Genomic DNA, 23,154 nt, shown 5'->3' on the forward strand with positions numbered 1-23,154 from the left:
TTTTGACGAGATATTAGAGCAATGTTAACGGAAGGTAAATTTGGAATCGAGGTACCAATTTGTGTTTTTTTTTCGTGAGATGGAAATCTCACTCGGGATGAATGAGTCGCGGGATACCGGTTTGGGATTTCTTCGCGAGACGAAAACTAGTTTAAAGGCAATTATGTCATGGAGTCCTATTTCGAGATTTTTAATGGTATTGGCTCTTAGAAAATATATATGTAATAATATCACTTTAAATTGAAACTTTTATCTCTTTTCAAATTAACAAATTTTTTATGAAGACTTACTAAAGAGACCATAAATTTTTTGCCAGTGTAATTTTTTTTTTATTTTATTTTTTTTTTTTTTGGCTGGGTGCGGTTGTTTAGACAATGTCAGTGCTAAATCGTGTAATCTGATTCTTCCCTCCTTAGTGCACAAAACCCGACCGTTGATTTGGTAGGGCGATGTGGCTCTAGATTTAAGGGATAGAGTTTGGTAATTGAAAACGACACTTCGACACTCAAGGGCGTGCCCTCGCGAACGTCCACGTTTGAATTTATTGAACAATTTATCCCGACATAGATATAGCGAACCGACTTTAATTGGAGGACTCGTGAGTCGTGACCAAATGTTCGATCGATAGAGCACGAGGAGAAATAGCGGCGATCGAGCACTGTGTTATCGCTTTCGCGGAGCGATCGTTGGTGCGAGTAAAATCGAATCGAAGTAGCACTACGTGCCTAGTGCGTCATGATGCAAGGATGCGAACTAGCTAACGAGCTTGTATATGGATAACTAGAAGGAATCCGATTAATCTATATATGTATAGCACCCTGATTTCGTTTTTTTACTAGATACGCCTCGAGGGACGACTACTTAGGAAATTAATAAAGACTACAGTTCCGTATGTTTCGCGGAAAATGAATGATTTCAAAATATAATTTTTCGATAATTATTGCCTGTATCATTTGAAATGATTAGTCAATGAATTTTTTTTTTCATTATGGACAACAATATTTGTTTAAACATTTTCTGGACAATGATAACATTTTTCGTTCGTTCGTTCATTCGTTCTTTATAATTAATACAATCGATCGTTTTTTTAGAAAAGTAATTTTCATATTATTCATTTTTTGCAAAAAAAGCAGGCCCTATATCTCAACAGTTGCTCCTTTTGCGCCACACATTTCCATTTCATGGACTGATTTAAAAAGCCGCAACCACAATTGTTCGATAATTGGTTTAAAGTCTATGACATTAGGAGCTGCCTCAAAGCGGGAATCGATTTAAATTATGGGATTTGAGAAGTCGACAAGACAACAGCATAATAGTGTAATCTAAACTGCAGGTATTATGAATAGCAAAAAAATATAACAATCATGGAGGGACCCATCTTTGATCTTATGCATAGCATTCCACCGTGATACTGTCATACTATCATGTCGGCGGTCCTTAAATTATTGTTCGTTCTATAAAAAAAAAACACATGAAAAAGAAGAAGATAGATTCCGATATGGTTTTGCATCTTGTGGCTCTCCCTACTTTGAAATCGAGAAACGGATTTATCTATGACATGGAAGTCCCCGATAAATTAATTAAAACTAAATCGCACATTCATTTATGGATTAAACTTTTAGAGTTAGTTGTGGCCCCACGATCTCACACGATATCAGAGCAATGAGGTTTGAATTCATATCTTTTTCGGACTCATTTGCCTCCTCAACTAAATGTGTCCATGCCTAGCACTACGCAAAAAGACCAAACTAATCGTGAGGGGTAATAAGATATTTAAATATTAAATGACACATTCATCTAATAGCTTAAGTTCATAATTAATTATAATCCCATAAAATCTCACAAAATGCTTTATAGAAGCACGCAAAAAAGAGAAACTTGGAAGCAACTCGACGAGATTCTTCACACTAGCAGATCAAAGTGTCGGTAGGTATCGAACTCCTTCCCTCCGGCGAGCGAACCCTAGCCTAGAGGCGAGTGCCAAGCCGCAACGGCCGACCTAGGCATGCGATTAGGATACGCATGAATCATGCATGTGTAGGGGCTTAGCCAAGAAAAGGGAGGCATGCCCAGCAATTTGAATTGCACGAGGCCTTTGCATTGTTATGAGGGTCGTGCCAAAAGTTGCTTTATATATATATATTGTGCTGTATGATTTCGCATGCTTGAGCTTTGTACTCATGGCAATTTAGCAAGCGAGACCGAAAAACATGATTGTCCCGGAAAAATAAATTTTACTTCCTCGTTACGCGATGCGATGCAATTTGACCCCGTCTTGACTCGATCGCGTTGTCTTGTCTCCATTGGGACCCCCCCGGGTTTCGTTGAGCCATTGAAAAATAATGTCTGAAGTCAAAGTCTGGCCAACTTCAAGGTCAATTTCTGCGGGAGAGTAGTCAACCCTTTCAAAGCCTGCTGGGTACTTCGTGCGCCCTTAGCATTCAAATATTCAAGCATTTTAAATATTTTTGGGATTTTGAAATGGTAAATTTGGCGGGTTCTAAACTTTCAAACAGTGTTAAATTATACGTACACTCAAATCACGGTGTTGTGTCATTGGTTTCTGAGCAAAGACCCGCATTTAATAACGACATAAAATTTATGGTCATTCGTTTGATAACAATATAAAATTTGTACGATTGGCAACCGGCAGCCGACGAACGGCGACTAAAAACCGCATACCGGTGACCAACAACAAGTGAACGGCGGTTGGGGGCCGGCAAACGGCGATCAAGGATCCGCGACCGGTGGCAAGTGAACGGCAATCGAGGACTAGAGACTAGTGACAAGAGGATGGCGGCGAGTGAATGACCAATGGCGACCGATGGCAGGGGACCGGAGATTGGTGGCGAGCGACCGACATCGGGGACGCGAGAGAAAGGGAGACGACATGAGAGAGAGAGAGAGTGTGTGTGTGTAAGCAATGAGAAAAATTCTTATTTTTATTTAGAAAAGTAGAAAACTTCTACTTCTCATATTTGTTATAAACATATTTCTGCAACAAAAATTTATCCCAAAAATAGAAAATGAAATTCCTTTACCAAACGGATTGCTGTTCCAAACATGTTTCCAGAACGGGAATATAAAAAAAAAATAGGAAAATAGAATTGTTGTCGTGCATACCCTTAACCTTGTTGCGCTAAAAAAGACGAGAAACTACAACAATTTCAATCCAAAAACTAAACGAGAAATATGAATGTGATGCGGGAGCATTGGATTCTATCGATCAACTCTCAAGTTCAACTCCGAACTCGTTGATTTGTTCAGCTCGATCCTTATTCTTGTATGCAAAGGCCAATTTCAACGATAGCATGATTCAACGGACGTCGATCTTATGGTTACTTGCCTTGTCTGTTATAAATCGACAAGATCAAAGCGGGAGCTTGGGATTAATGGAACGATTCTTTAATCTAATCAGATTTCATCAATTGAACCCATTCATTGATCATGCAAGTGAAGACAATTTTATGTTCGAGGATGAAGCTTGCTGTTTTTGCGATATAGTTGTCGACGTACAAGAGTTGTTATTGATGACATTTTAAAGTATTTTTTGCACTGCCCAAGATAGTAATTTAGAGAGTCTCCTCAAATTTCCATTTTTAATTCATCTAATAATTAATCACATGCATTAAGTTTTTTAATTCATAGCTTTTTATAAGTCTTTAGTATAGTGTTGCTTCCAAGACTCGTAATTAGGTTATTTCCCCAAGAGCTGTTTAGTTTTGGGAATTTGAAGAGTTTTTATTTTGTTTAGCTATATCACTATAAATAGAGGTGCAATCTCCATCGTAAAATAGATGATTTGGATGAGTGAGAGTATTAAAGATTTTTCTATGTGTGAGCAAATATCTTTGAAGAATGGATAACTCCTATTCCGATTTTTTTATCTTCGGAAATAGGATTACTCCTTGGCGGTGGGGTCAAGAAGCGCTTTATCCTTGGCTAGTGATACATCCTTCGAGTCTTGATGTTGAGATTCTCCGATCACAAAGTCTTTTATCATCGGCTGGTGGTTAGTCCTTTGTGCATTGATTATGAACTTCGTCCATCTCAATCGTTATTTGTGTTTGGTGGTTCATCTTTTATGGTCTCAGTGGTGATCGTACTCTATCGCACGTATGCATTTATTCATTAGCGTGTATGTCATATACTCTGATCTATCCGCACTTCCTTTGATAATTATTCAAAACAACACTCAGTCTTTAGCGTAGTGTTGCTTCCAAGAGTCGTAATTAGGTTATTTCCCCAAGAGCTATTTAGTTTTGGGAATTTGAAGAGTTTTTATTTTGTTTAGGTATATCACTATAAATAGAGGTGCAATCTCCATCGTAAAATAGATGATTTGGATGAGTGAGAAATATTAAATATTTTTCTATGTGTGAGCAAATATCTTTAAAGAGCGGATAACTCCTATTCCGATTTCTTTATCTTCGGAGATAGAATTACTTCTCGGCGGTGGGGTCAACAAGCGCTTCATGCTCGGCTAGTGATGCATCCTTCGAGTCTTGGTGTTGAGATTCTCCCATCACAAAGTCTTTTATCATCGGCCGGTGGTTCGTCCTTTGTGCATTGACTGTGAACTTCGTCGATCTCGATCATTATTTGTGTTTGGTGGTTCATCATTTATGATCTTGGAGGTGATCCTACTCTATCATACATTTGCATTTATTCATTAGCATGTATGTCATGTACTCTGATCTATCTGCACTTCCTTTGATAATTATTCAAAACAACACTTGTCCGCCCTCGCGATCGCATCAAAATCATCCATTGAGCAAAGCTTGGTGCACGCCCAAGGGGAACCGGTTTTGTTTCGCCATGTGATGTATGGGGATTATCTCAAATTTGTCGACGGGATCTCTTTTCTAAGTCGTCCTATTTTTCCAATTGAAAAAACAAAAAAAGCTACGCGTTTCGAAATCGGGGTGTTTCGGTGTATATAACAAAAAAAAATCAGAGATTACAGCGACCGTAACATTTGGGTGATAAAAACACGAAGGCCAGAGTTTAAAAATAAGCTTTTAAAACGATACTTAAGGTTAATTTTAAGATTCTCTTGTTTTACGAGAAATGAATGATTTTGGGATAATATTTTTGAAAGAAAAAATCGATTAAGCTAACAAAAAAAAAAAACTGATTTCACTGTCGGCAGTAATTTTTTTGACCGAGCGTTTCCCTAAACCGGCGAAAATATTTTTTTTTTTTCCGTTTATCTCTGATAACAAGCGAAACGAAACAATCCTTTTCCTGAGAGTAGATTCTCGAAGCGTGGGGGGTTTTTTCCCGTTATGGGAAAACGATTTGACGAGAGGGGCAAATCAGTAAAATGAGGAGAATTAAATGCTATTTTTAATGGCCGAAGCGGAACGTTGGCAGGGAGGTGGGTGGGGGTGGGGGTGGGTACGCAGTTAGGGAGGGGGAGATGTGCGGGGGGAGTGGGTGGGATTAATGATGGGAGGAGTGATGGGGGTGGGCCCCGCCAGGAGGTCAGTTAAAGCGGCAATTCCCCCACCCCGTTTTCATTCATTCTCTAGAGAGAGAGAGAGAGAGATAGCAGCGAGCGTCATCATTGCGGATCCTCTGACGTAATCATATTTATATCTCTCTCTCTCCCCCTTCCCCTGCCTCTCGTGCTAAAAGCAGATGCTCTCTCGTTCCTCGGTTCGACCGTATCAACCCCTCCTTGCCTTTTTCTATTTCATTTTATTTTGCTTTTATTAATTTCCCCATTTGGAGGGCCACGTGGCACGCGGGGATGTTCGCACTCTCGCCTGATGGCTTCATCCGACTCGCAACCGATCCATCGGAGCGTAATATTTCTGGAGTAGAATTTTTATTCTAAAAAATATTTTTGGAATGAAAATTTTGTTTGATCACACAACTTCAATAGAAATCCGCGTGTGACTACGCAGGTTAGTTTTTGTACTTTTAGAGCAATTTTTTCGTTCTAAAAATAGTCATGTAACCACTTGAAGAAGCCAAAAAAAAAAAAAATTACTTCTCTTTAGAAGTAGAAAAATTAACTTTTAACTAGAATTTGATTTCTAAAACAAAAGTATTCCCCTTGACTATCGGGACCTTCAATCGTTTCCTTTTTGGCCTTTTTTTTCCCAATCAAATCTCAAAATATGTATATAAATCTTGGTATAAAGTACAGTAAATTGCAAGACTCAAATTAAGCAAAAGCTTTTTTTTTTATTCATTTCGAAAATTACAAACGTTGTTTTTACTTCTGTTTTTGTTCGCTCTATTTTCTTATATCATGCCGAAAATTTTACTATTTTATTCAAGATGTCTTTGCTTTTCGAAAAATTTGGTAATTTTGAAAAAATCTTTTGTAAAAATTATCGATAATTAATAAAATGTTTTGCCGTCCATATAAAAAATTAGAAAAAAATTATTAAATGAAAATATTGTTTTCTTACTAATTATTTCAAACTATCATTTCTAAGGAAATATTTTTGGATTATTTATTTTTGATGTAACAAACAAAGCCTCTTGCACAAAAAAAAATTGAACAAAATGCATTTTTATTTTTCATGAAAATGTTTAAGCATAAATTATTAGTAAAAATAAAAATATTTTTATTGCCTAATTATTTTAAACGATATAAGATACTATTAATTTTTCAAATTATTTATTTTTTACGAAATAAATGAAAGATTTAATGTTGAGTAACCCTTCAGATGTGACAAGCGTTGCACGCGTTTGTGCTATTAATCTTGTTGAATATATCGAAACAATAGCAAACTTCAAAGAATTTTCCATACTCCATGAATTTTTAATGTTCTTGTTTTGGTCGAATGCTAATTTAAAATTTTCTCACAAAAAAAAAAAAATACTAATTTAAATTTTTGGATATTTGGGAAGCCAATGGTAGATCGCCGGGTGGATTTTTTTCAAGCTGCCTTTGTATTTCCACGTGGAAGGCTTTTCTGTTACGGATAGAGACAGGAAGTCCTTTCTTGCTTAGCTGTTTTCTTTTGACGAAAATATAAAAGTAAAAAGTCTCGTTCGATCGGATTTCCTCGAGTCTCGCTCGGCTAGATTCCTTACCTGCGAAACAGGAAACAACAACGTAAGAAAATAGGTAATGTCAGAGCCAATTAAATATCGAAACATAGATAACCACAAATAATAGAATACGATCACGAGCTTGAAAAAAAAAAAAAACTGTTAATGCTATTGGAAAAATATATTAAATTTCAAAATGCATCCTCAAATACAGTTATTAACATGAAAAAAGCAATCATAATTATTATTGTTGACAAATAAAACATATATTCACGTGGATACAAGTTTGCATGCGCATGAAAAAAGAATCAGGTCTCTGCTGGTTGATGCCAGGTAAGAAATCGGCTCCGAACTAAAACCAAGAATCAAAGGTTATGTGCAAGCAAATGAAATGATCGATTGTCAAGTAACAAGCGAATTGATGTTGCATTTTGTGTGATGGCAAAGAAGACGGGGGCGGGGAGTGAGAGGGAAGCGATCTAGGCTAGTTTTTTGAAGGCTAGACGTGGAAAAATGGGTCCAGAACCCATATTTTAACTCATATTTAATTATGGGAGCCATGAAAGGGTTGCCTTGTGTTTGAAAAATAAGTTTAAAGGGGTCAAAAATTGATTTATTGATAAGGTAACGATTTAAAAATGAATTATGAACGGGTTAATTTTATAATAAGTTTAAGCGAGTCATAAACGAGTTATTTTTATTCTTTTAATTTTTTTTCTAAGAAATCCGACATAGCCACCGTCACTGCCTCTCCAGTGGGTTGTCGGTTGCCACCGCTACTCGCTAGTCGGCTGACAACCCTCGTCGGACATAGAAGAGAAAAAGAAAAAAAGAGTGAAAGAAAAATATAAAAAATGAGAATATTTTTCAAAAAAATTATTAGTATTGTCCACAGTATTTTAGCAATTTATATATTTTTTAAAAAATTATAAAAAAATAATTTTTTAAAACTAAATTTAATACTAAAGTATTATAACAATATGAGCCGAGTATGAGTTGCTAGATTTATGTTACATAAAAATTGATCAAAAATTGTTAAATGGGTCAATATGAGTCGGATCATTTTCAACCCAATTTGACCCACTCATTTGACGGTTCTATCGACAGTGAAGATTGGGGTGGATGGGGTCGACGTCGCAGAGGACACCAAAGAAGCGAATACAGAATAGATATACTTGATTTTATTAAGAAATGAGAAAAGAGAAGAATTTGTGTGTGAATCAATCACTGCAATATTAGACAACCTCTTCGTTTAGGGCTACGAAAATAACAAATGTAGGGTTTCGACCGTGTTTCGGTTCGGTTCAGGTGAATCGAAACAATGACAATATCCCGGATTTTGGAATTTTTATCCGAACCGAAGGAGACCCGACGCAAGCAGAACCGAAATTTCCCATTCGGATCGGGTGGGATGAGAGCTTAAATCAAATTAGGTCTGCTTTAGTGAATCTACAGGACGATATAGGGCGGTGGGATTAGCGAAAAGTGCAACGTTTGAAAGGGCAAAAGGCAAAAAGCGGAGGGGGGCGAACGTGATTGGAATAATGCTTTGGACTGTTGATCTAATCATTGAGAGTCGTGAAAGATGAGCTTTTTGCCGTCTCGCTGCGGCTGCGGATCCACTCCAGGTCAAATCTCCTTCCGTTCCATATTGAAAAGAGGATTAACAAAGAGCACTAATCATGATTTGGAACTTCATATCCCCAAAAACGTACGAGGCTATTTGAAATAGGATCTTACTTACTTTTATTTTGATCGAAAACTAGGATCTACTTATTCAGTAAGTTAATATAAGTGCTATGGTTCGATGTTTCATACCACTAGATAAAGTTTTAGTAACTTAATTTAAGTGCTATGGTATCGATGTTTCATACCCGCTAAGTAATGTTAAAGAAAAAACGGAAAAAAAAAAAAGAAACGTGAATTTATACTTTCAAGATAAAATTAATACCGCTTTTCACGCGACAAAAAATTACAAACTTTTGCCTTATTAAGGAAAACACCCACCAAAATTTTTCAACTAAAAAAAAAAAATCTATGGGACAATTGACACGATTAAGGCAATGACGATTTCGACGTGAAATGTTACACGAAATTAGGATTTTTGAGTGGGAGTTTTGGCTCTTCTTCGGGTAACTAAGGAAGAAAGTATTTAGCTCCAAATTGAGTTGGCAAACCGGATGGTTGGGGCTTTTTCCCGAACCGAGTTCGTTCTAGTTAATTTCAGACAATTTTGTGCAGTTCAAGCTTATCGTGAAGCTCGGTTTAGGTGTGGAGTACGCAAATTAGGGTTTCAGATTATCAATCGTGAAGCAAAACTTGCAAATCATGGATTGCTAATTGAAGTGGAACACGTTATTGGCCTTAGCCTTGTCATTTACGACATAGCTTCCTTGGAGGATACAGCTGTATGATATTTTGCGGGACCACCGATTTTTAAATATTATAACACTTCATTCACGCATAGTCTGGACTTTGATTTTAGAGAATGCAACAGCCTAGAAAAGAATTGGAGGTACGTGATTGAGGAGGGAAGACAAATGCTCTGATACTGTGAGATTTTGTGAAATTATTGTCAACCGTTCTAAAAATTTAACTTTATTTTTTGTTCCTTAACCAAAAACTTCACTTTTTTTTTTGTTGCTATTTTGATAGTTGGGTCATTTTTTTAGGTCTAGGTAGTATAAGTTCGCGCTTTCTTTTTGGATTCAGTGGATATCTTTGTCCCTCGAGTAAAATTATGCTTTTTTAGGTCATATAAAAAGTTAAACTATGTTTGTCACGAGAGAATAAGTTTGGGATTTTTCTTTTGGTGCAATTGGCATGTCACGATAAAAATCAGTGCGGCTGAAAATTGCAATTTTTCTATATCGCCCGAACAAGTGTCACTTCTCAACCTAACCCCTACAAAAACAATAGATTATTCTTTTCTCTAGCGTACTTAGTTTTTCAAAGCGTGACATTGAGATTGATTATGGTTAATTATAGAGATAGGGACCGAAGTGGCTAATGAAATAATCGTTGGAATTTTGTTAATGTGATCAAAATTAATTGAAATTAATATGTGGAATGGTCTATTAAGGTAGGTCTTAATTACTTATAATATGGGCTGGCTAGTGTAGGTTGAGTTAGGTCCAACTCATGATGAGAGGGCTCGCGGCTGAAAACTCCATAAATAAGCTCAAGTCACTCTTCTATCCCTCCGACGAAGAAAAACAATACATATCTTTTCGTTCGATGGGTGGTTGTCTCATTCGACCAGCGTTATTGAGAGGGAATAGAGGAAAAGCGTTTGTTTCGGAAATTGTTGTAGTTCCGAATCAAGCTGGATTTCAAATAAGGCGTACACCAATCCCTTTCCTCTATCATGTATTGTGTTTCTGATTTTGGTTACGAAAATTCTTAGGTGTGCCACATTCATGGCTTATATTTGGTATCGGAGCGGCCTAATCAAGAATGGAAACCTTTCTATTTTTGCGTGTTTTTGATAGTTTCGTGAGATGAAAACGATTTTTGATTATATATTTGGACTTTTCTGGACGTTACGAGAAAAATGAGTGGTCGCACACCTCCGGAAGATTCCGAAAACCGCCGCACGTGCCTACATGCGCTACGGCGACGATGACGCGCGGGGCCACCGACGAACATTATTGTTAATGCCTATTTTGGTGTTTTTTGTACGACGAAAATTATTTCTGTTTATATAGTCAAATAGGTCTCATCGAGACGTTCGTTTTGAGTAGTGGCACGCCATCAACAACCGCCGTATGGCTGCATGCACGCCAGGTGGTGTCTGCACGTGGTAGCCACTTGCTTGAGGCGCGAATAGAAACGCTAATTGCCTTTAGTCAACCATCGCGCTGATGTCATCAACCCAAGATCCGTGTTAACCCGGGCTCCGACCCAGTTTGATCCTTGACTCGAACCGACCCGGTTGACCGTTAACTAGTTAAACCGGCTAGATCGGTCAGTTGTTGGACTGGCGAACCAACTTTTGAGCCGCATTAGACTCGCACATGTGTTGCGCATTCAGTAGGATTGTGAGGGTGCATGCCACCTCCAATAGGAGCGTGGTCGACTCCCTCATGCTCATACGATCCTGCTCAATATTATGGTATATTCATATTACATGTTTGATACTTTTAAGGTCGGAAAATGCATGATGAACCCCGAATACGTGTCATTTTAAGGGTTATTTTGCATTTTTCCTTGTATTTCCATATAGTGTCGGAAATTCAGATGCTAGCTCATATGTACCCACATATAGTATGTGTAGAGCTAATTCATCGATACAATTACAATGTAATTAGCATAGCATGTGATTTTAGAGAAATGTTGCTCTGTTTTTAAGTCTAAAATGACATGCATTTAATAAGTGTGTTACATAAAATTTATATTCCTAGTACGAGAGATTTTCAAGGATTTAGTTGGGAAGTGACTGCCAAAGTGAAACACTTGATTGAATTTGAAAAATATCAGTTTCATATTGTGGTGGGATATCTTCTGTTTTAATGCGTGATCGTACATTCCCAAAGAAGGTTATTGTGTAGTGGTTCATGGAAGGACACATGTACAATATATGCTTGAGAAGTATTTAATCCTAGTGGTTCATACACCTAAATATGGCGAGTTCATGAAAGTCGAGAAATATTCTCATGACTGTTGTCACATTAATAGTATACAACTGCATGTCATGTATTCTGCCTAAATGTGTTTATATGATGATGTATGTAACTCTTAGGTTTGATACTCGCATGATGTTAAATATACACATTGTTAGTTTTTCAATCTCCTTCTCTGTAAATGTCAATTCTATTTTGATCGAGGTTCTTACCGGTTCGAATCTCAAGAAATGAAAAGACGATTTTTTTTTTTCCATTTGGGGTGGACGGGAGTCGATCCTACTTCGATGGGTAAAGGAATCAGTCATTACATCGTTGTGCTTTTCTTGTTAATACAATTCGTTAGTATATCAGCGGATGTACAATTTCTAATTTATATCGCCGTTTTAACAACAACTGAGATTGTATTTGCAATACTCAAGGGGTCCAACGAAGGACGACCAGCTAGCCATTTGATAAGTCGTTGTCCACCATGTGCTTGGTGCCTCTCCAATTTTTCAGTCCACATTCAATGCCTTCCCAAGCTATGACCGACATTCCATCTGGCGTGGTCATCGAGAGGTAAATGGATCATTTACTGCCGTAAATGAAGAGACGTCCCCAACGTCCGACAATAAGTTACCATCCGACTTGTTTCAAACGGAGACAAGTTAGAATATACCATATGTATGTCTTAAAGTAGACAGACACAATTGCCATCTAAGTTTTGGTAAGATGTTTATTAATATCTCTGGATCTATGTACATAATTGTTGTCGTTCCGTATCAAGATGGGTTCTAAATCAGGTGTGCGGCCAATCCCTTTCCTCTATCGTGTATTGTGTTTCTGATTTTGACTATGGTGGTCCTTAAGTGTGCCGCATTCGTGGCTTATAAGAATTCCTCCCCTTTCTGAATGATGGAATTAGTGGTCCATCCAAGAGGAGATTCAATTCGAGTTCAACCAACTATCCATTACGTGCATTTTAATTGACCTTTTACTTATGAAATATTCTATACATCTAAAATTACACGAACCTTGCACTATGTTGAATGCACGTAAGGTCACATTCTATTAACTTCAAACTATATTTTGAATCGCGACGACAGAGTTTTAAGAAAGTGGCCCTTCACTTTTTGAAAATATGTCGTCAACTGCTCTTTCTTTTATCTTGAAAATTTGTTCCCTAAATATTTTTTCGTATTATACAGGATCGATATTTTAAAAAATGAAATATCTGTTTATTAAGCATGTTGAATTTACTTTTTCCTAAGGCAGCAAAGAAAAAAAAAAACTTTTTTTTTTTTCTACTTGAAAAACTCGAACTACATTTAAAGCAGCTCAGCTACCACATCTAGAATGCCGAGAACATCAATGCATATCGAATCACGATGAAGACGTCAATTAATCTCGGTTGGAATTATCGTCCCTTTGGGCGTCACTGATGGAACGAGCACCATTTCGTGTAAAGATGATGTTCATTCATTGTTATATGTAAAATATGTTTTTTTTACAAAATATTTTTCAAATCATTTATTTTCTGTGAAAGAAACAGAGGGTGTGTTTGTTAGGAGTGATCGGTTCTCAATCCAAGATAGTTCCCCTCAAAAATCGAGAACCGGATCGGTAGTCTCGGTTCTCAATTTTTTGGAACCAGGAACCCGATCACCGTTCCAGTTCGATTCTCAGGCGGTTCCATTGGATTAGACACATGTCCAAAAAAAAAATGCACCATTCCTGGATGGTCCCGATTCAGCAAATATAGAGGCTGGACATGAAAAAAATTTCGAGTTCATTTCCCGAAACGGGACATTCAAGGCAAAGTTGAGAACTTTTTGTAAGATTATTTCCAAAATGCACATGAAATTCAAGTAGAAACGATCTCCCTTCGGGTAAAAAAAGGCCTAGGAACCAGTTGAGGCAAGATCGAGATGGAGATTTCGTTTAGGGACTAAAACATGGAGTTTTCTCGATCAAAAAAAAAAATAGATCGGTTTGATCCTGGGGGTCCGGTCCTGGCGAACCCTAGAACCGGGAACCGGACCACCGGTCCCAGTCCGATTTGCTCACTCCTAGTGTTTGCTTCGGGGAAAATTTCATGATAAGAAAAACATTTTCCAAAAAATCATCTACTACGAAAATATCTTCCCCTTTTAAGGTTAGACAGTTCATTTTTCCAAGTTGTAGACATGTGTATTTCCTTTAACGGTGTACAGGTTTTCGTTGACCGATCATTTTCAGCAAACTAAATGCGTGAAAGTCTGCAAAACTAATTCGCGAAAAATCCTTTCACTCAAACAAATGCTTGGGGTCCGTTTGTTTCGCTGAAATTTTCATTTTAAAGGAAAAAAAATCTTCCATGGAAATCATTTTCAAGAAACATAGTTAGTTTTCATTTGTTTGGCAATTTAGGAAAAGTAATTCCTTCTTGCTAGAATCGTTTTCCCGCAATTTACTCTTGTTATTTCTAAAACGTCTAAAACGTTATCCGTAAGCTGTCCAAACAACTAAAAGCCGAAAAATTATTTATCGAAAACAGTTTTTCCTAAAAGTTTGCTTATCGAAATTACATTAATTGCTTCCTCAACGGCCAATCGACGACCCGCAGCGAAACGTCGCAATTCGTGGTTTTTCTCCCTCCTACAAGAGCTTGACAAAAGCAACAATCGGTTGGGAATGTGATGACCGGGAGGAATCGTTCCTTTTGCGAGCTCTCAATTATTGTGACGATGTTACTTAATTGGGCACATGATAGAACCAAGCATGCGACAAAACTATTCAATCATAGAACTTCATGCCCGCATGGAGCTCACCATTGAATAGGGAATCCCCGTTTCACTTTTTCTTTTCCTTGTTTTTGTCTTTAAATTGCAACTTCTTTAAATTGTCGGCGTGGACTATGCGGAAAGTAGCAATTCGATTCAGTTAATTTACGGACGGAGAGAAACCATATGTATATAAAGAACGTATAAATCTCGTAAACAAGTTATATGAGATACCTCAAGCGATATTAGGAACGAGAGGAGCGCACACATTTGCAACAAACTAGTCGGAACCGGACCACGATACCATATTAATAAGTCCACTTTAGGATTGGGAATCGAACAACCCCATCACCGGTTCTAATTTGATGAAATCGGGAATAGGGCCGGCGCCCTTAGGAACCGCTTATGAATCTGGGGATCGGACATATTAGGAACTGCCCAGAACAGGCTGATCTCGTTCGATCCAGGCGATCTCCAGTTTGATCGATTTTATTTTAATTTTTTTGCTCAACCCTGGCGCGGGGCACCCTGGACAGTCCGGGGAGGACATAGGGCCGGAAAAAAGTTAAGAGTACCATGTGGAGCCCACCTACGATTTCTTTATTGAAAGTTCTATTATTGCTTCTTCTTCTTCTGTTTTTTTAACCTTTGTGGTCATAAGAGCTCCAGAAAAACAGAGAATGAAAAGGCATTTTCTTTTGAGAGATCCAAGGAACCAGAGCTCCTAGGATTATCATCAATGGGCTCTATTCTCTTCATCTTTTTGTTTTTTTTTTTTCACTTTTCCATGAGTATGATCCTTAATTAGGTGATTTATCATGATTAATTATTAGATTAACAGGCCTCGGGGTCGTTTTCGTTGAAACGATTATTACCCCGACTGAGATTTTGCTTGTCGTCTTGCGAGCTGGCAAGTAAAAAAAAAAAAAAATGCTTTCTTTTGGAGAATGCGTTTTGTCCTATCGCCCACCAATCTCGAACTTTGGACTAAAAAGTTCAATGGAATTTGCAAGAACAATTCATAAAGTTAGCCGCGACTGACCGACAAAATTAGCACTTAATTCACACATTATGACAATACGACTTTAGTATTTAAAAATTCTTGGGGAAATGACACAAATTGGGTTATCCTGGACTATTTGTAAATATTAAATTTAATCCCTAAATCATATAAAAATATTCGGTATCATCTTTCTGTTAATCCAAACCGTATATTCGTCTTAGAACATGATATAATAATTCACATCATCAAATAATAATGGACACGTTAACGCCCTGATTTTTTTTTTCTATTTTTCTAAAGTAGAAGGATCGAAACATGGACACCGAGACACGTTGGACTCATCATTTTCGAAAGTTTAACCCAACATAATACAATCCACGTCATCAAATAACGTTCACTCTGTTGTCCGATAAAACGGAAAGGCTACAACCGAACATTTGCTAATAGATCACGAGCCGCATTAAACAAATCAAAAGTTCAAGGACGGCGTTGCATATCGTGCCAAAGTTCGTGGACCATTCGCGTAATTTTTTTTTTCCTTTTCCGCGAAAATTCTTATGTAGTATATAAACAAGCCTATTTAATCAAATCATACAAGTATACGCAAGTCCGTAGGATTTCCGAGTTTTTTTTTTTTTTTGTAAAAAAGATATGCTTTTTATCTAGAACTTTAAAGTTACTTTTTTACTTTGCCAACTAATGTTTTATTGGCTTCCAACAAAAGTGAACCCAAAAAAAAAGACTAAATCGAGTTTGATCCTTCCTCGCATTCGTTTTTGGTTAGTGCCATGATAGTTTCCATTAAAGCATGGAAGTCACACCAACTCACCAACCTAAAATTCCGAACCCAATCACTCACCCCACATATTATCCCCCCAAAAAAAAAAAAATCCCACATTTTTAAGAATATTATTTTAAAGTGAAAATAATGCTAGAAATTAGAGGAAAAAAAAAAGGTCGTGAGTCAACGCAGAATCTAATGAAGACCCTCAATTACTTTTTATCCTTATTTTTTTATTTTTTACTTTTATTTTTTCATTTTTATTATTGGAAAAATTTCTAATTTTGGGCCACGACCGTTGATTGATGATATTAAGCAATGATGACGATGGCTGGCCCTCTCGAGAGAAAAGCCGATGAACAAAAGCATGGGGGGGAGACACGACCCGCTGGACAGCGTGCCGCATGTGGAATCATATTGCGTGCTTTATTTTCTTATCCTAGATATTGCCGTGCTTAATAAATAAAGACTTAACACAAAGAAAAACTTCAAATTGATGCACATATATGACAAACAAAGCGTAAAAACTCTAATTGGGTACACTTGTCAACTGTCGCGTGTCATCTTAATTAAATAATTTCACGGTAAAATTTGATAAAAACTAACGAAATGTAAATTTGTCATAAGTGATCAACAACTTGAGATAAATTTGTCACGGGTGTACTAGTTTGGAGCTTCCGGTGGTAAAAAAAAAATAGTTTTGAGTAAATTTATTGCAAGTGTACTAGTTTGAGTTTTTTGAGGTAAAAAAAAGTAGTTCGGGGTAAATGCGTCACCGGCGTATCAGACTGGGATTTTTTGTGGTATTAATCCATAAATAAAGTACTATCGTGTTATTTTTAATTTTTAATTAGAGTTATTATTGTGTTATTTTTTTTTCAGAATGTTTAATTTTTAATTAGGGTTTTACGTACAAGTGGATCTTTCACGTGTAGGAGCAGCCGAATTATGCACTCGACAACATGCTTTTTTGCGTACTGATAAAAAGAAAGGGACGGTGCAGAAGGAGGCATGCGGTGCACTTTTTTACTTGAATTTACGTTTCATACGAAGGACTTTGATTAAATAATGAAGCGCTTGGTTTGGATGCTTTGAAAACTCTCTCGAAGAGATGATCTCGCAACTAGTCGTTATGAACAGCTAAGCGAGTGTGATTATGCCCTTAACTACGGGCGATGAAAGTACTGTTCTTAACCTCGGGAAAATTCCCAAAAAAGTTCTAAACCTATCATTATTGTGTCGAATATTTTCGCGTTTTGCCAATTCAGTCCCTTCCGGCAAATTCTAGCCGAAAATCGCCGACGTGGATGTCGGCCGTCCTACGTGGCACGATCGGCGCCGACGTGGATAAATTCTAATAGTTTTTTGAATTTTCTTATAAGCTTTTTTCTTAGTTTTTTTCTGTACTTTTTCGATTTTTTTTCCTAGCCTAAGGCCGACGAGGGTCAAAAAGAAAAAAAAAATTCAAGATATTATTAAATTTTATCCACGTCAGAGCCGACTGTTTTACGTGGCACGGTTAGTATACATGTAAGCGTTTTCTGGATAAAATTGATCGGATGAATTGAATTAATAAAATTATAAAATATTTAAAATTGAATTGACATAATTATAATAAATTTTAAGATTTTTTTTTCTGATAATTTTTTCCTAAACCTTTGGATAAGTTCAAGAGAAGTTCGTCTGTCAAAGGGTCAAATCAAATTCCAGAAAATCTGAGGGGATTTCACTGTTGTGTTCACCCACGGTTTTTGAGTAGCTAAACTCATGATGAAGTTCGACCAAAAAAAAAAAGTCATGATGAAGGGCTGGGCGATCAAGACCTAAGCACCCGGATTGGAAGGGAGTTCGAGCACATGCGAGAGCCATTCTTCAGAAGCACATGGGCTTAAGAGCAAGGTCTCGAGATCGCCCAAGCAAGCCCAAAACCGGCCGGGACATCGACCGACAGACCAGCCACGGTAGCCCAATCTATCGACCGGGTGCGACCCGCACGAGCCTCTCCGATCGAACCGCGCAGAGCGTCTAGTACCCCTAATCTTGAGTCCGCCGAGCAGCGTCGGAAAAATTTGAGGACGCGTCAAGAGAGTGTTTTGGTATAACTTCTATAATTCGTCGGCTATTGCGATTTCATGAACCTAAATTAGGTACGACAGACCCGGTTGGGATCGAATCGCTCTAGCAAAGTAGATCAAAAGATGAGCTCGATTGCTCGCATGGTTACAAGAGGAGCCTTGGTGCATTGTACTGCTCTCTATCTTGGACCTAAAGTCCCTAATTAACTTGCCCTAATAGAGAACCCCGCTATGTTTACGAAGCTTTTTGCATTAGGAGGAGACCGGAGTCAGCCGAATGAATTGCTTCGCTGTACATGTAATCGTACATCCTATCACTTTATTACGCGGCTGATACGACCCGACACGCGCTGAAATACTCCTCTCTGGGGATTGAATACAAAGCGACGCCAAAATTAGTGCATTTGCTTCGCTCTCGCCACATCTAGGGAGACCTCACCGAGGAGGGCCCGCCCTCTTGGCCTTCCCGGTGGTGCCTTGGCGACCGGTGGTGGTGGTGGTGGTGGTGGTGATGTGACGGGGATCGGTGGTCGCCGTGTCTCGCCGCGAGCTGCTCCGACCTAGGCCGAACTTCCCTGGGCTTCAACTTGATCGCGTTGACTAGCTCCAGGGTCGCCAGGACGTGTTCCATGGAGGGCCGTTTCCGCGGGTCGCCCTCGAGGCACTTGAGGATGAGCTCGGCCACCTGGGCCGCGGCTTTCGACGGGTACTCGTTGTCGAGCCTCGGGTCGACGATCTTCTTGAGCCTCCTCTTCTCGGACAAGGATGGCTTGGCCCATTCCACCAGGTTGTGCTGGCTGCTGGGCCTCTTCGAGTCCATGGCCTGTAGGCCCGTCAGCAATTCCAGGAGCACCACCCCGAAGCCGTAAACGTCGCTGTTTATGTAGAGATGACCTGGCAAAAAAAAAAAAAAAAAAGACCGAGACCGCAATCGCGTCATCGTCCTTGTCAGCCGAGTACGTAAATCCGATACGACCGTTGAATCTGATGGATCCCACGACCGCTCGACCGATCCGAGTCGAAGGCCGGGGCTAAAATTAGCAACTCGGTGGATACCTGTGGCCATATATTCCGGGGCCGCATAGCCGTAGGTGCCCATTATACGAGTGGAGACATGGGAATTGCCATCTGTTGGGCCCAACTTTGCAAGCCCAAAATCCGAAAGCTTTGCATTGAACTCCTGGAAAAATGAAAAATCAAAGCCCTAATTAACGCTCGGATTAAATAAAAAAAAATAAACCGGTTAAATATTTTTTCTTAATAAAAAAAAAAAGGGATTGCTCTCAAGTCTTTTCAACACACAACATAGCAATAGATGACAATGTTACCCCATCTAGCAAAATGTTGGAGGCCTTGAAATCGCGGTAGATCACGGATTTCTCCGAGGTGTGAAGGAAGGCGAGCCCCCGTGCGGCTCCGATCGCTATTTTCAGCCGGACGTCCCAAGGCAATGGGTCTCCACCCTCTGCGATAATGTCCGGATTTTTTTTTTATCATTTTAAATTTGCACGTTCATAGTAAGTAAAGAATATATTGACTGGTTCGGATTTTAAAGAAAGAAACGTCTTACTTTCGAAGAGGTGATTTTGCAAGCTCCTTTTTTGCATGTATTCATATACGAGGAGGAATTGGTTGTCTTCCCAACAGTAACCAATCAATCTGACCAAGTTTGGGTGCGAATATTTGCCCAAAAACTTCACTTCTGCCTACAAAACCACCCACAAATTCAGATATAGCTCTGAGGTTGAATATGAACAAATCGGCGCCCATCATGTTTGAAAGTTATTCATCAACGTTGAAAATTCAAGATAGATAGATAGATGGATGTACCTGCCATTCTTGCAAACCTTGAGGGCTATCCGGACTCGACTTCTTGACGGCGACCGGTATCCCGACCCCGACCCTCGACGGCTTGTACGTCCCCTCGTCGACCCAGCCCTTGAACACCCTCCCGAAGCCGCCCTCCCCGAGCACCGTGTCGGGCCGGAAGTTCCGGGTCGCGCTCCTCAGCTCCGCGAACGTGAACATCTTCAAGTTGGGCAGTAATGCCTCCTGGGCGCCGGCGGCTGATGACGAGGGAGTTTTCTTCTCGTTCTCCCGGCCATTCTCGGGCGCGCCGTTTTGACTACCGTTGCTGGCGCCATTGGCGGCTCTTTTCCTCGGCAATGCGTCTTGCTTGTGGCGGTCATAGTTGCTCTTCAATGCATCTGCAACATTTGCGTATCGAATCAGGGTCAAACAAATCAACGCTTAACACGATGAGGAAGAAAGACAGGAGTTCTTTCGAAGCAGCTTGAACAGCGTCCAACCATCTCCCAAGACGGGTTCGGAAGAAATAAGGGGGAGGGCTATTTTCCAATTCGACGCGATCTATTTACTTTAGTGCAGCCAAAACAGATGCGCATGAGACTTTAGGGTTAAGTGTAAATAATAATCATTCATCATCACCATCATTCCCAGCGTTGACTTTTCCGCACTTCGCACGCGATCGTCGAAAGAGCAACAGCACGAACGCGATTTGAAAGACCCGACAGAAACTGATCAATAGCGGAGCTCGAACACAACCCACGAACCCGATTCAGGATTACCTGGAACTGGAAGGTGTGGAGGTCGTTTGCGGGCGGTGTTTGACGAGTACGTGGCGTCGCCATCGGCCGACGAATCTCCCCAGCAGCAGTTCCCCATCCTCGCTCGAGACGCTCTCCTCTCTTTCTGGGCTCCTTCTGCGGCTCTAGTTTCTAGTGAGCTCAGAGAGAGAGAGAGAGAGAGAGAGAGAGTTAAGCCTCGTGTTCCATGCACGAAGCTTGAAGGTTTTGACTGCAAGCCCGGGGCACGAAAGCGCGGCGAAGAGAAGGCGGAGACCAGCGCGTAGACTTCTTCTTCTTCTTGCTGCTGAAATCGAGGTTGCTGTTCTTATTTTTTCCCTTGAGTCTCTTGCCCAATGAATCGAGCTGAATTGCGTAAAAGCTTATTGAAGATGGAGATGGAGAAAGTCAATGGCCGCGTAAGCTGTCTAAAATAAATATCAACGTTTTGATTTGATTGGAGACGAGAGTCGCTCGCGCGCGGGCGCCATAATTCTCCGAGCTGGGCATCCACGTGGGCCCCTTCTTCTGCGAAACGGGGCCCACGTACACCCGACCCGATCAACGGTGAAAACGGACTCGATCCACCTTGCTGCGTTGACCTTGGAATGGAATATAACCTCACATCCTTTTCCGTCCCATCCTCCCCCATTTTGTTCCCTCCCCTTTCGACTAATTTTTTTCACTCTTTGCTTAATGCTTGAAAATTCTGTTTAGTTTCCAGTGTCAATGACATGTTAAGGGAAATCAATCGATTGTCAAAGATCTAACCACGTCACAAGAAACACTTCTCTATCTCTCCGCGCGCCACCGATGCCATGGCATCGGTCGGTGGTATCGAAGTTTCGCCTCTCTAATTATCACGCTCGTCTCCGATCGACCGTCCTTGATTCTATTCCACTGCGCTCAACTCTCTTTTTGAGTCTGGCCTCCATCTATGATAGTTTCACTGTCGTAAAAACGTTCGATAAGATAAAATATCACCTTGAAAGCCTCGTCGACCAAGATAAATAAGCTCATATACTTGGCAAGAGCTAGTACAGAGAGAGAGAGATGATCCTAACTAATCTCGGCGATTCACAGAATATTCTTCTTCCGGCATCGCCTTGCGGCAGAGTATTTAATCCCAGCATGATACCTTAATCAATCTCTAAGGATTTGGTCTAATTTTGACGAAAACTAGACTAACTAAATTTGCTCACGTCTACGCACGAATAGGTTCAATTTACGATATGCAAGTCAAGGCCACATCTATTTCACAATCGTCTTAGGTAAAGGGGCCGACTATTGTAATTTATCCTTGACCGGGTCTCCTTCGGCTCTTTGAAAAATGCAAACTTTTGTAATTTATAAATTATGCCTATTGTTTCAACCCAAAAAAAAAAAAATTATGTCCATTGTGACATATTTGCCCTAATTTTTTAACATCAAAACTCTAGATTTATACCCGTGTGACACATTTACCCTATGTCAAAATTTCTTTTACCAATGCGGCTAAAAATATCATGTGATTGCCTACATGGATGACGGAAAGCAAATGGTGTTGACGTAGCTCATGTGGCAAAAATATGTAAGCTCATTCTATCTTTTCCTCTTCTCATTTTCTTTTTCCTTTTTTCTAACTTCCTCCTTCGTTTTCTTCCTTGGTTTGGTGACGGTGAATATGGTAACAATTGTGATGGTGAGGAGGGTGGAGATGAAGACGGAAGAAGAAGGAAAAAAAGAAAAAAAAATTGACGGAGGATAAATTTGTGGCGCGGGTCTAAATTTTGTGATTTTTGGTGTCATAAAAAAATTGGAGGTAAATATGTCACATCGATACAAGTTTGATAATTTTTGGGTTACGGAATAAGTTTGGAGTAAATGTTTTACACGAGTGCAAGTTTGGGGTAAAAATATCATATAGATACAAGTTTGAGGTTCTTGGTGTCACAAAAAAATTCGAAATAAATTTATCATAATGAGCATAATTGGAGCTTCTTGTGGCTTTTATCCTATTCATTCAAGAATATATAAAAGTGCAAATCATCGTATGGAAGCCCTTTTCAGAAATATCTATGGGGACACATGCTCGATGTGACATGCACTAAATAGCAAATTAAAATTTGGAGTTTTTCGTGATATTAACCCAATTTAGCAGAAACTAATGGAAAGTAAATTTATCGTAAGCATACTGGTTTGAGGTTTTTGATGGTAAAAAAAATAGTTTTGAGTTAAATTTATCACAAATATACTAATTTGAGATTTATTGTGATAAAAGAAAATATTTAGGATAAATTTATTATAGTTATATTGATTTGAGCTTTTTCGTAGTACTAACATTTTTTCTA

At 39.1% G+C, this 23,154-nt stretch overlaps 1 protein-coding gene and 1 long non-coding RNA gene across 2 annotated transcripts; one reads left to right on the forward strand and one right to left on the reverse strand.

The window, feature by feature from the left end:
- The first annotated feature begins 3,342 nt into the window (after positions 1-3,342).
- On the forward strand, positions 3,343-18,620 carry LOC125313931. Its single transcript, XR_007197645.1, has 3 exons — positions 3,343-3,353; positions 8,810-8,816; positions 18,496-18,620. It is a non-coding gene; the product is annotated as an uncharacterized LOC125313931 (long non-coding RNA).
- LOC115738772 (probable serine/threonine-protein kinase PIX13) lies at positions 18,596-21,173 on the reverse strand. Its single transcript, XM_030671501.2, has 6 exons — positions 20,828-21,173; positions 20,070-20,446; positions 19,810-19,945; positions 19,568-19,704; positions 19,296-19,419; positions 18,596-19,133 (listed from the first exon to the last, which is right to left on the reverse strand). Exons 1-6 carry the CDS (start codon positions 20,922-20,924, stop codon positions 18,664-18,666), a joined length of 1,341 nt encoding a protein of 446 aa, XP_030527361.1. The 5' UTR covers positions 20,925-21,173; the 3' UTR covers positions 18,596-18,663.
- Between the last annotated feature and the right edge of the window lie 1,981 nt (positions 21,174-23,154).

The sequence above is a fragment of the Rhodamnia argentea genome, chromosome 2 (genome assembly GCF_020921035.1).
Source record: "Rhodamnia argentea isolate NSW1041297 chromosome 2, ASM2092103v1, whole genome shotgun sequence".
In the NCBI taxonomy this organism is placed as follows: Eukaryota; Viridiplantae; Streptophyta; class Magnoliopsida; order Myrtales; family Myrtaceae; genus Rhodamnia; species Rhodamnia argentea.

Excerpts from the sequence above, each read along its gene's own strand:
- LOC115738772 (XM_030671501.2), bottom strand. The coding sequence starts at position 20,924 with ATGGGGAACTGCTGCTGGGGAGATTCGTCGGCCGATGGCGACGCCACG. Across the intron at positions 20,447-20,827 it reads TCCACACCTTCCAGTTCCAG|ATGCATTGAAGAGCAACTAT; the intron begins GTAATCCTGAAT and ends CAAATGTTGCAG. Across the intron at positions 19,946-20,069 it reads AAGGTTTGCAAGAATGGCAG|GCAGAAGTGAAGTTTTTGGG; the intron begins GTACATCCATCT and ends GTGGTTTTGTAG.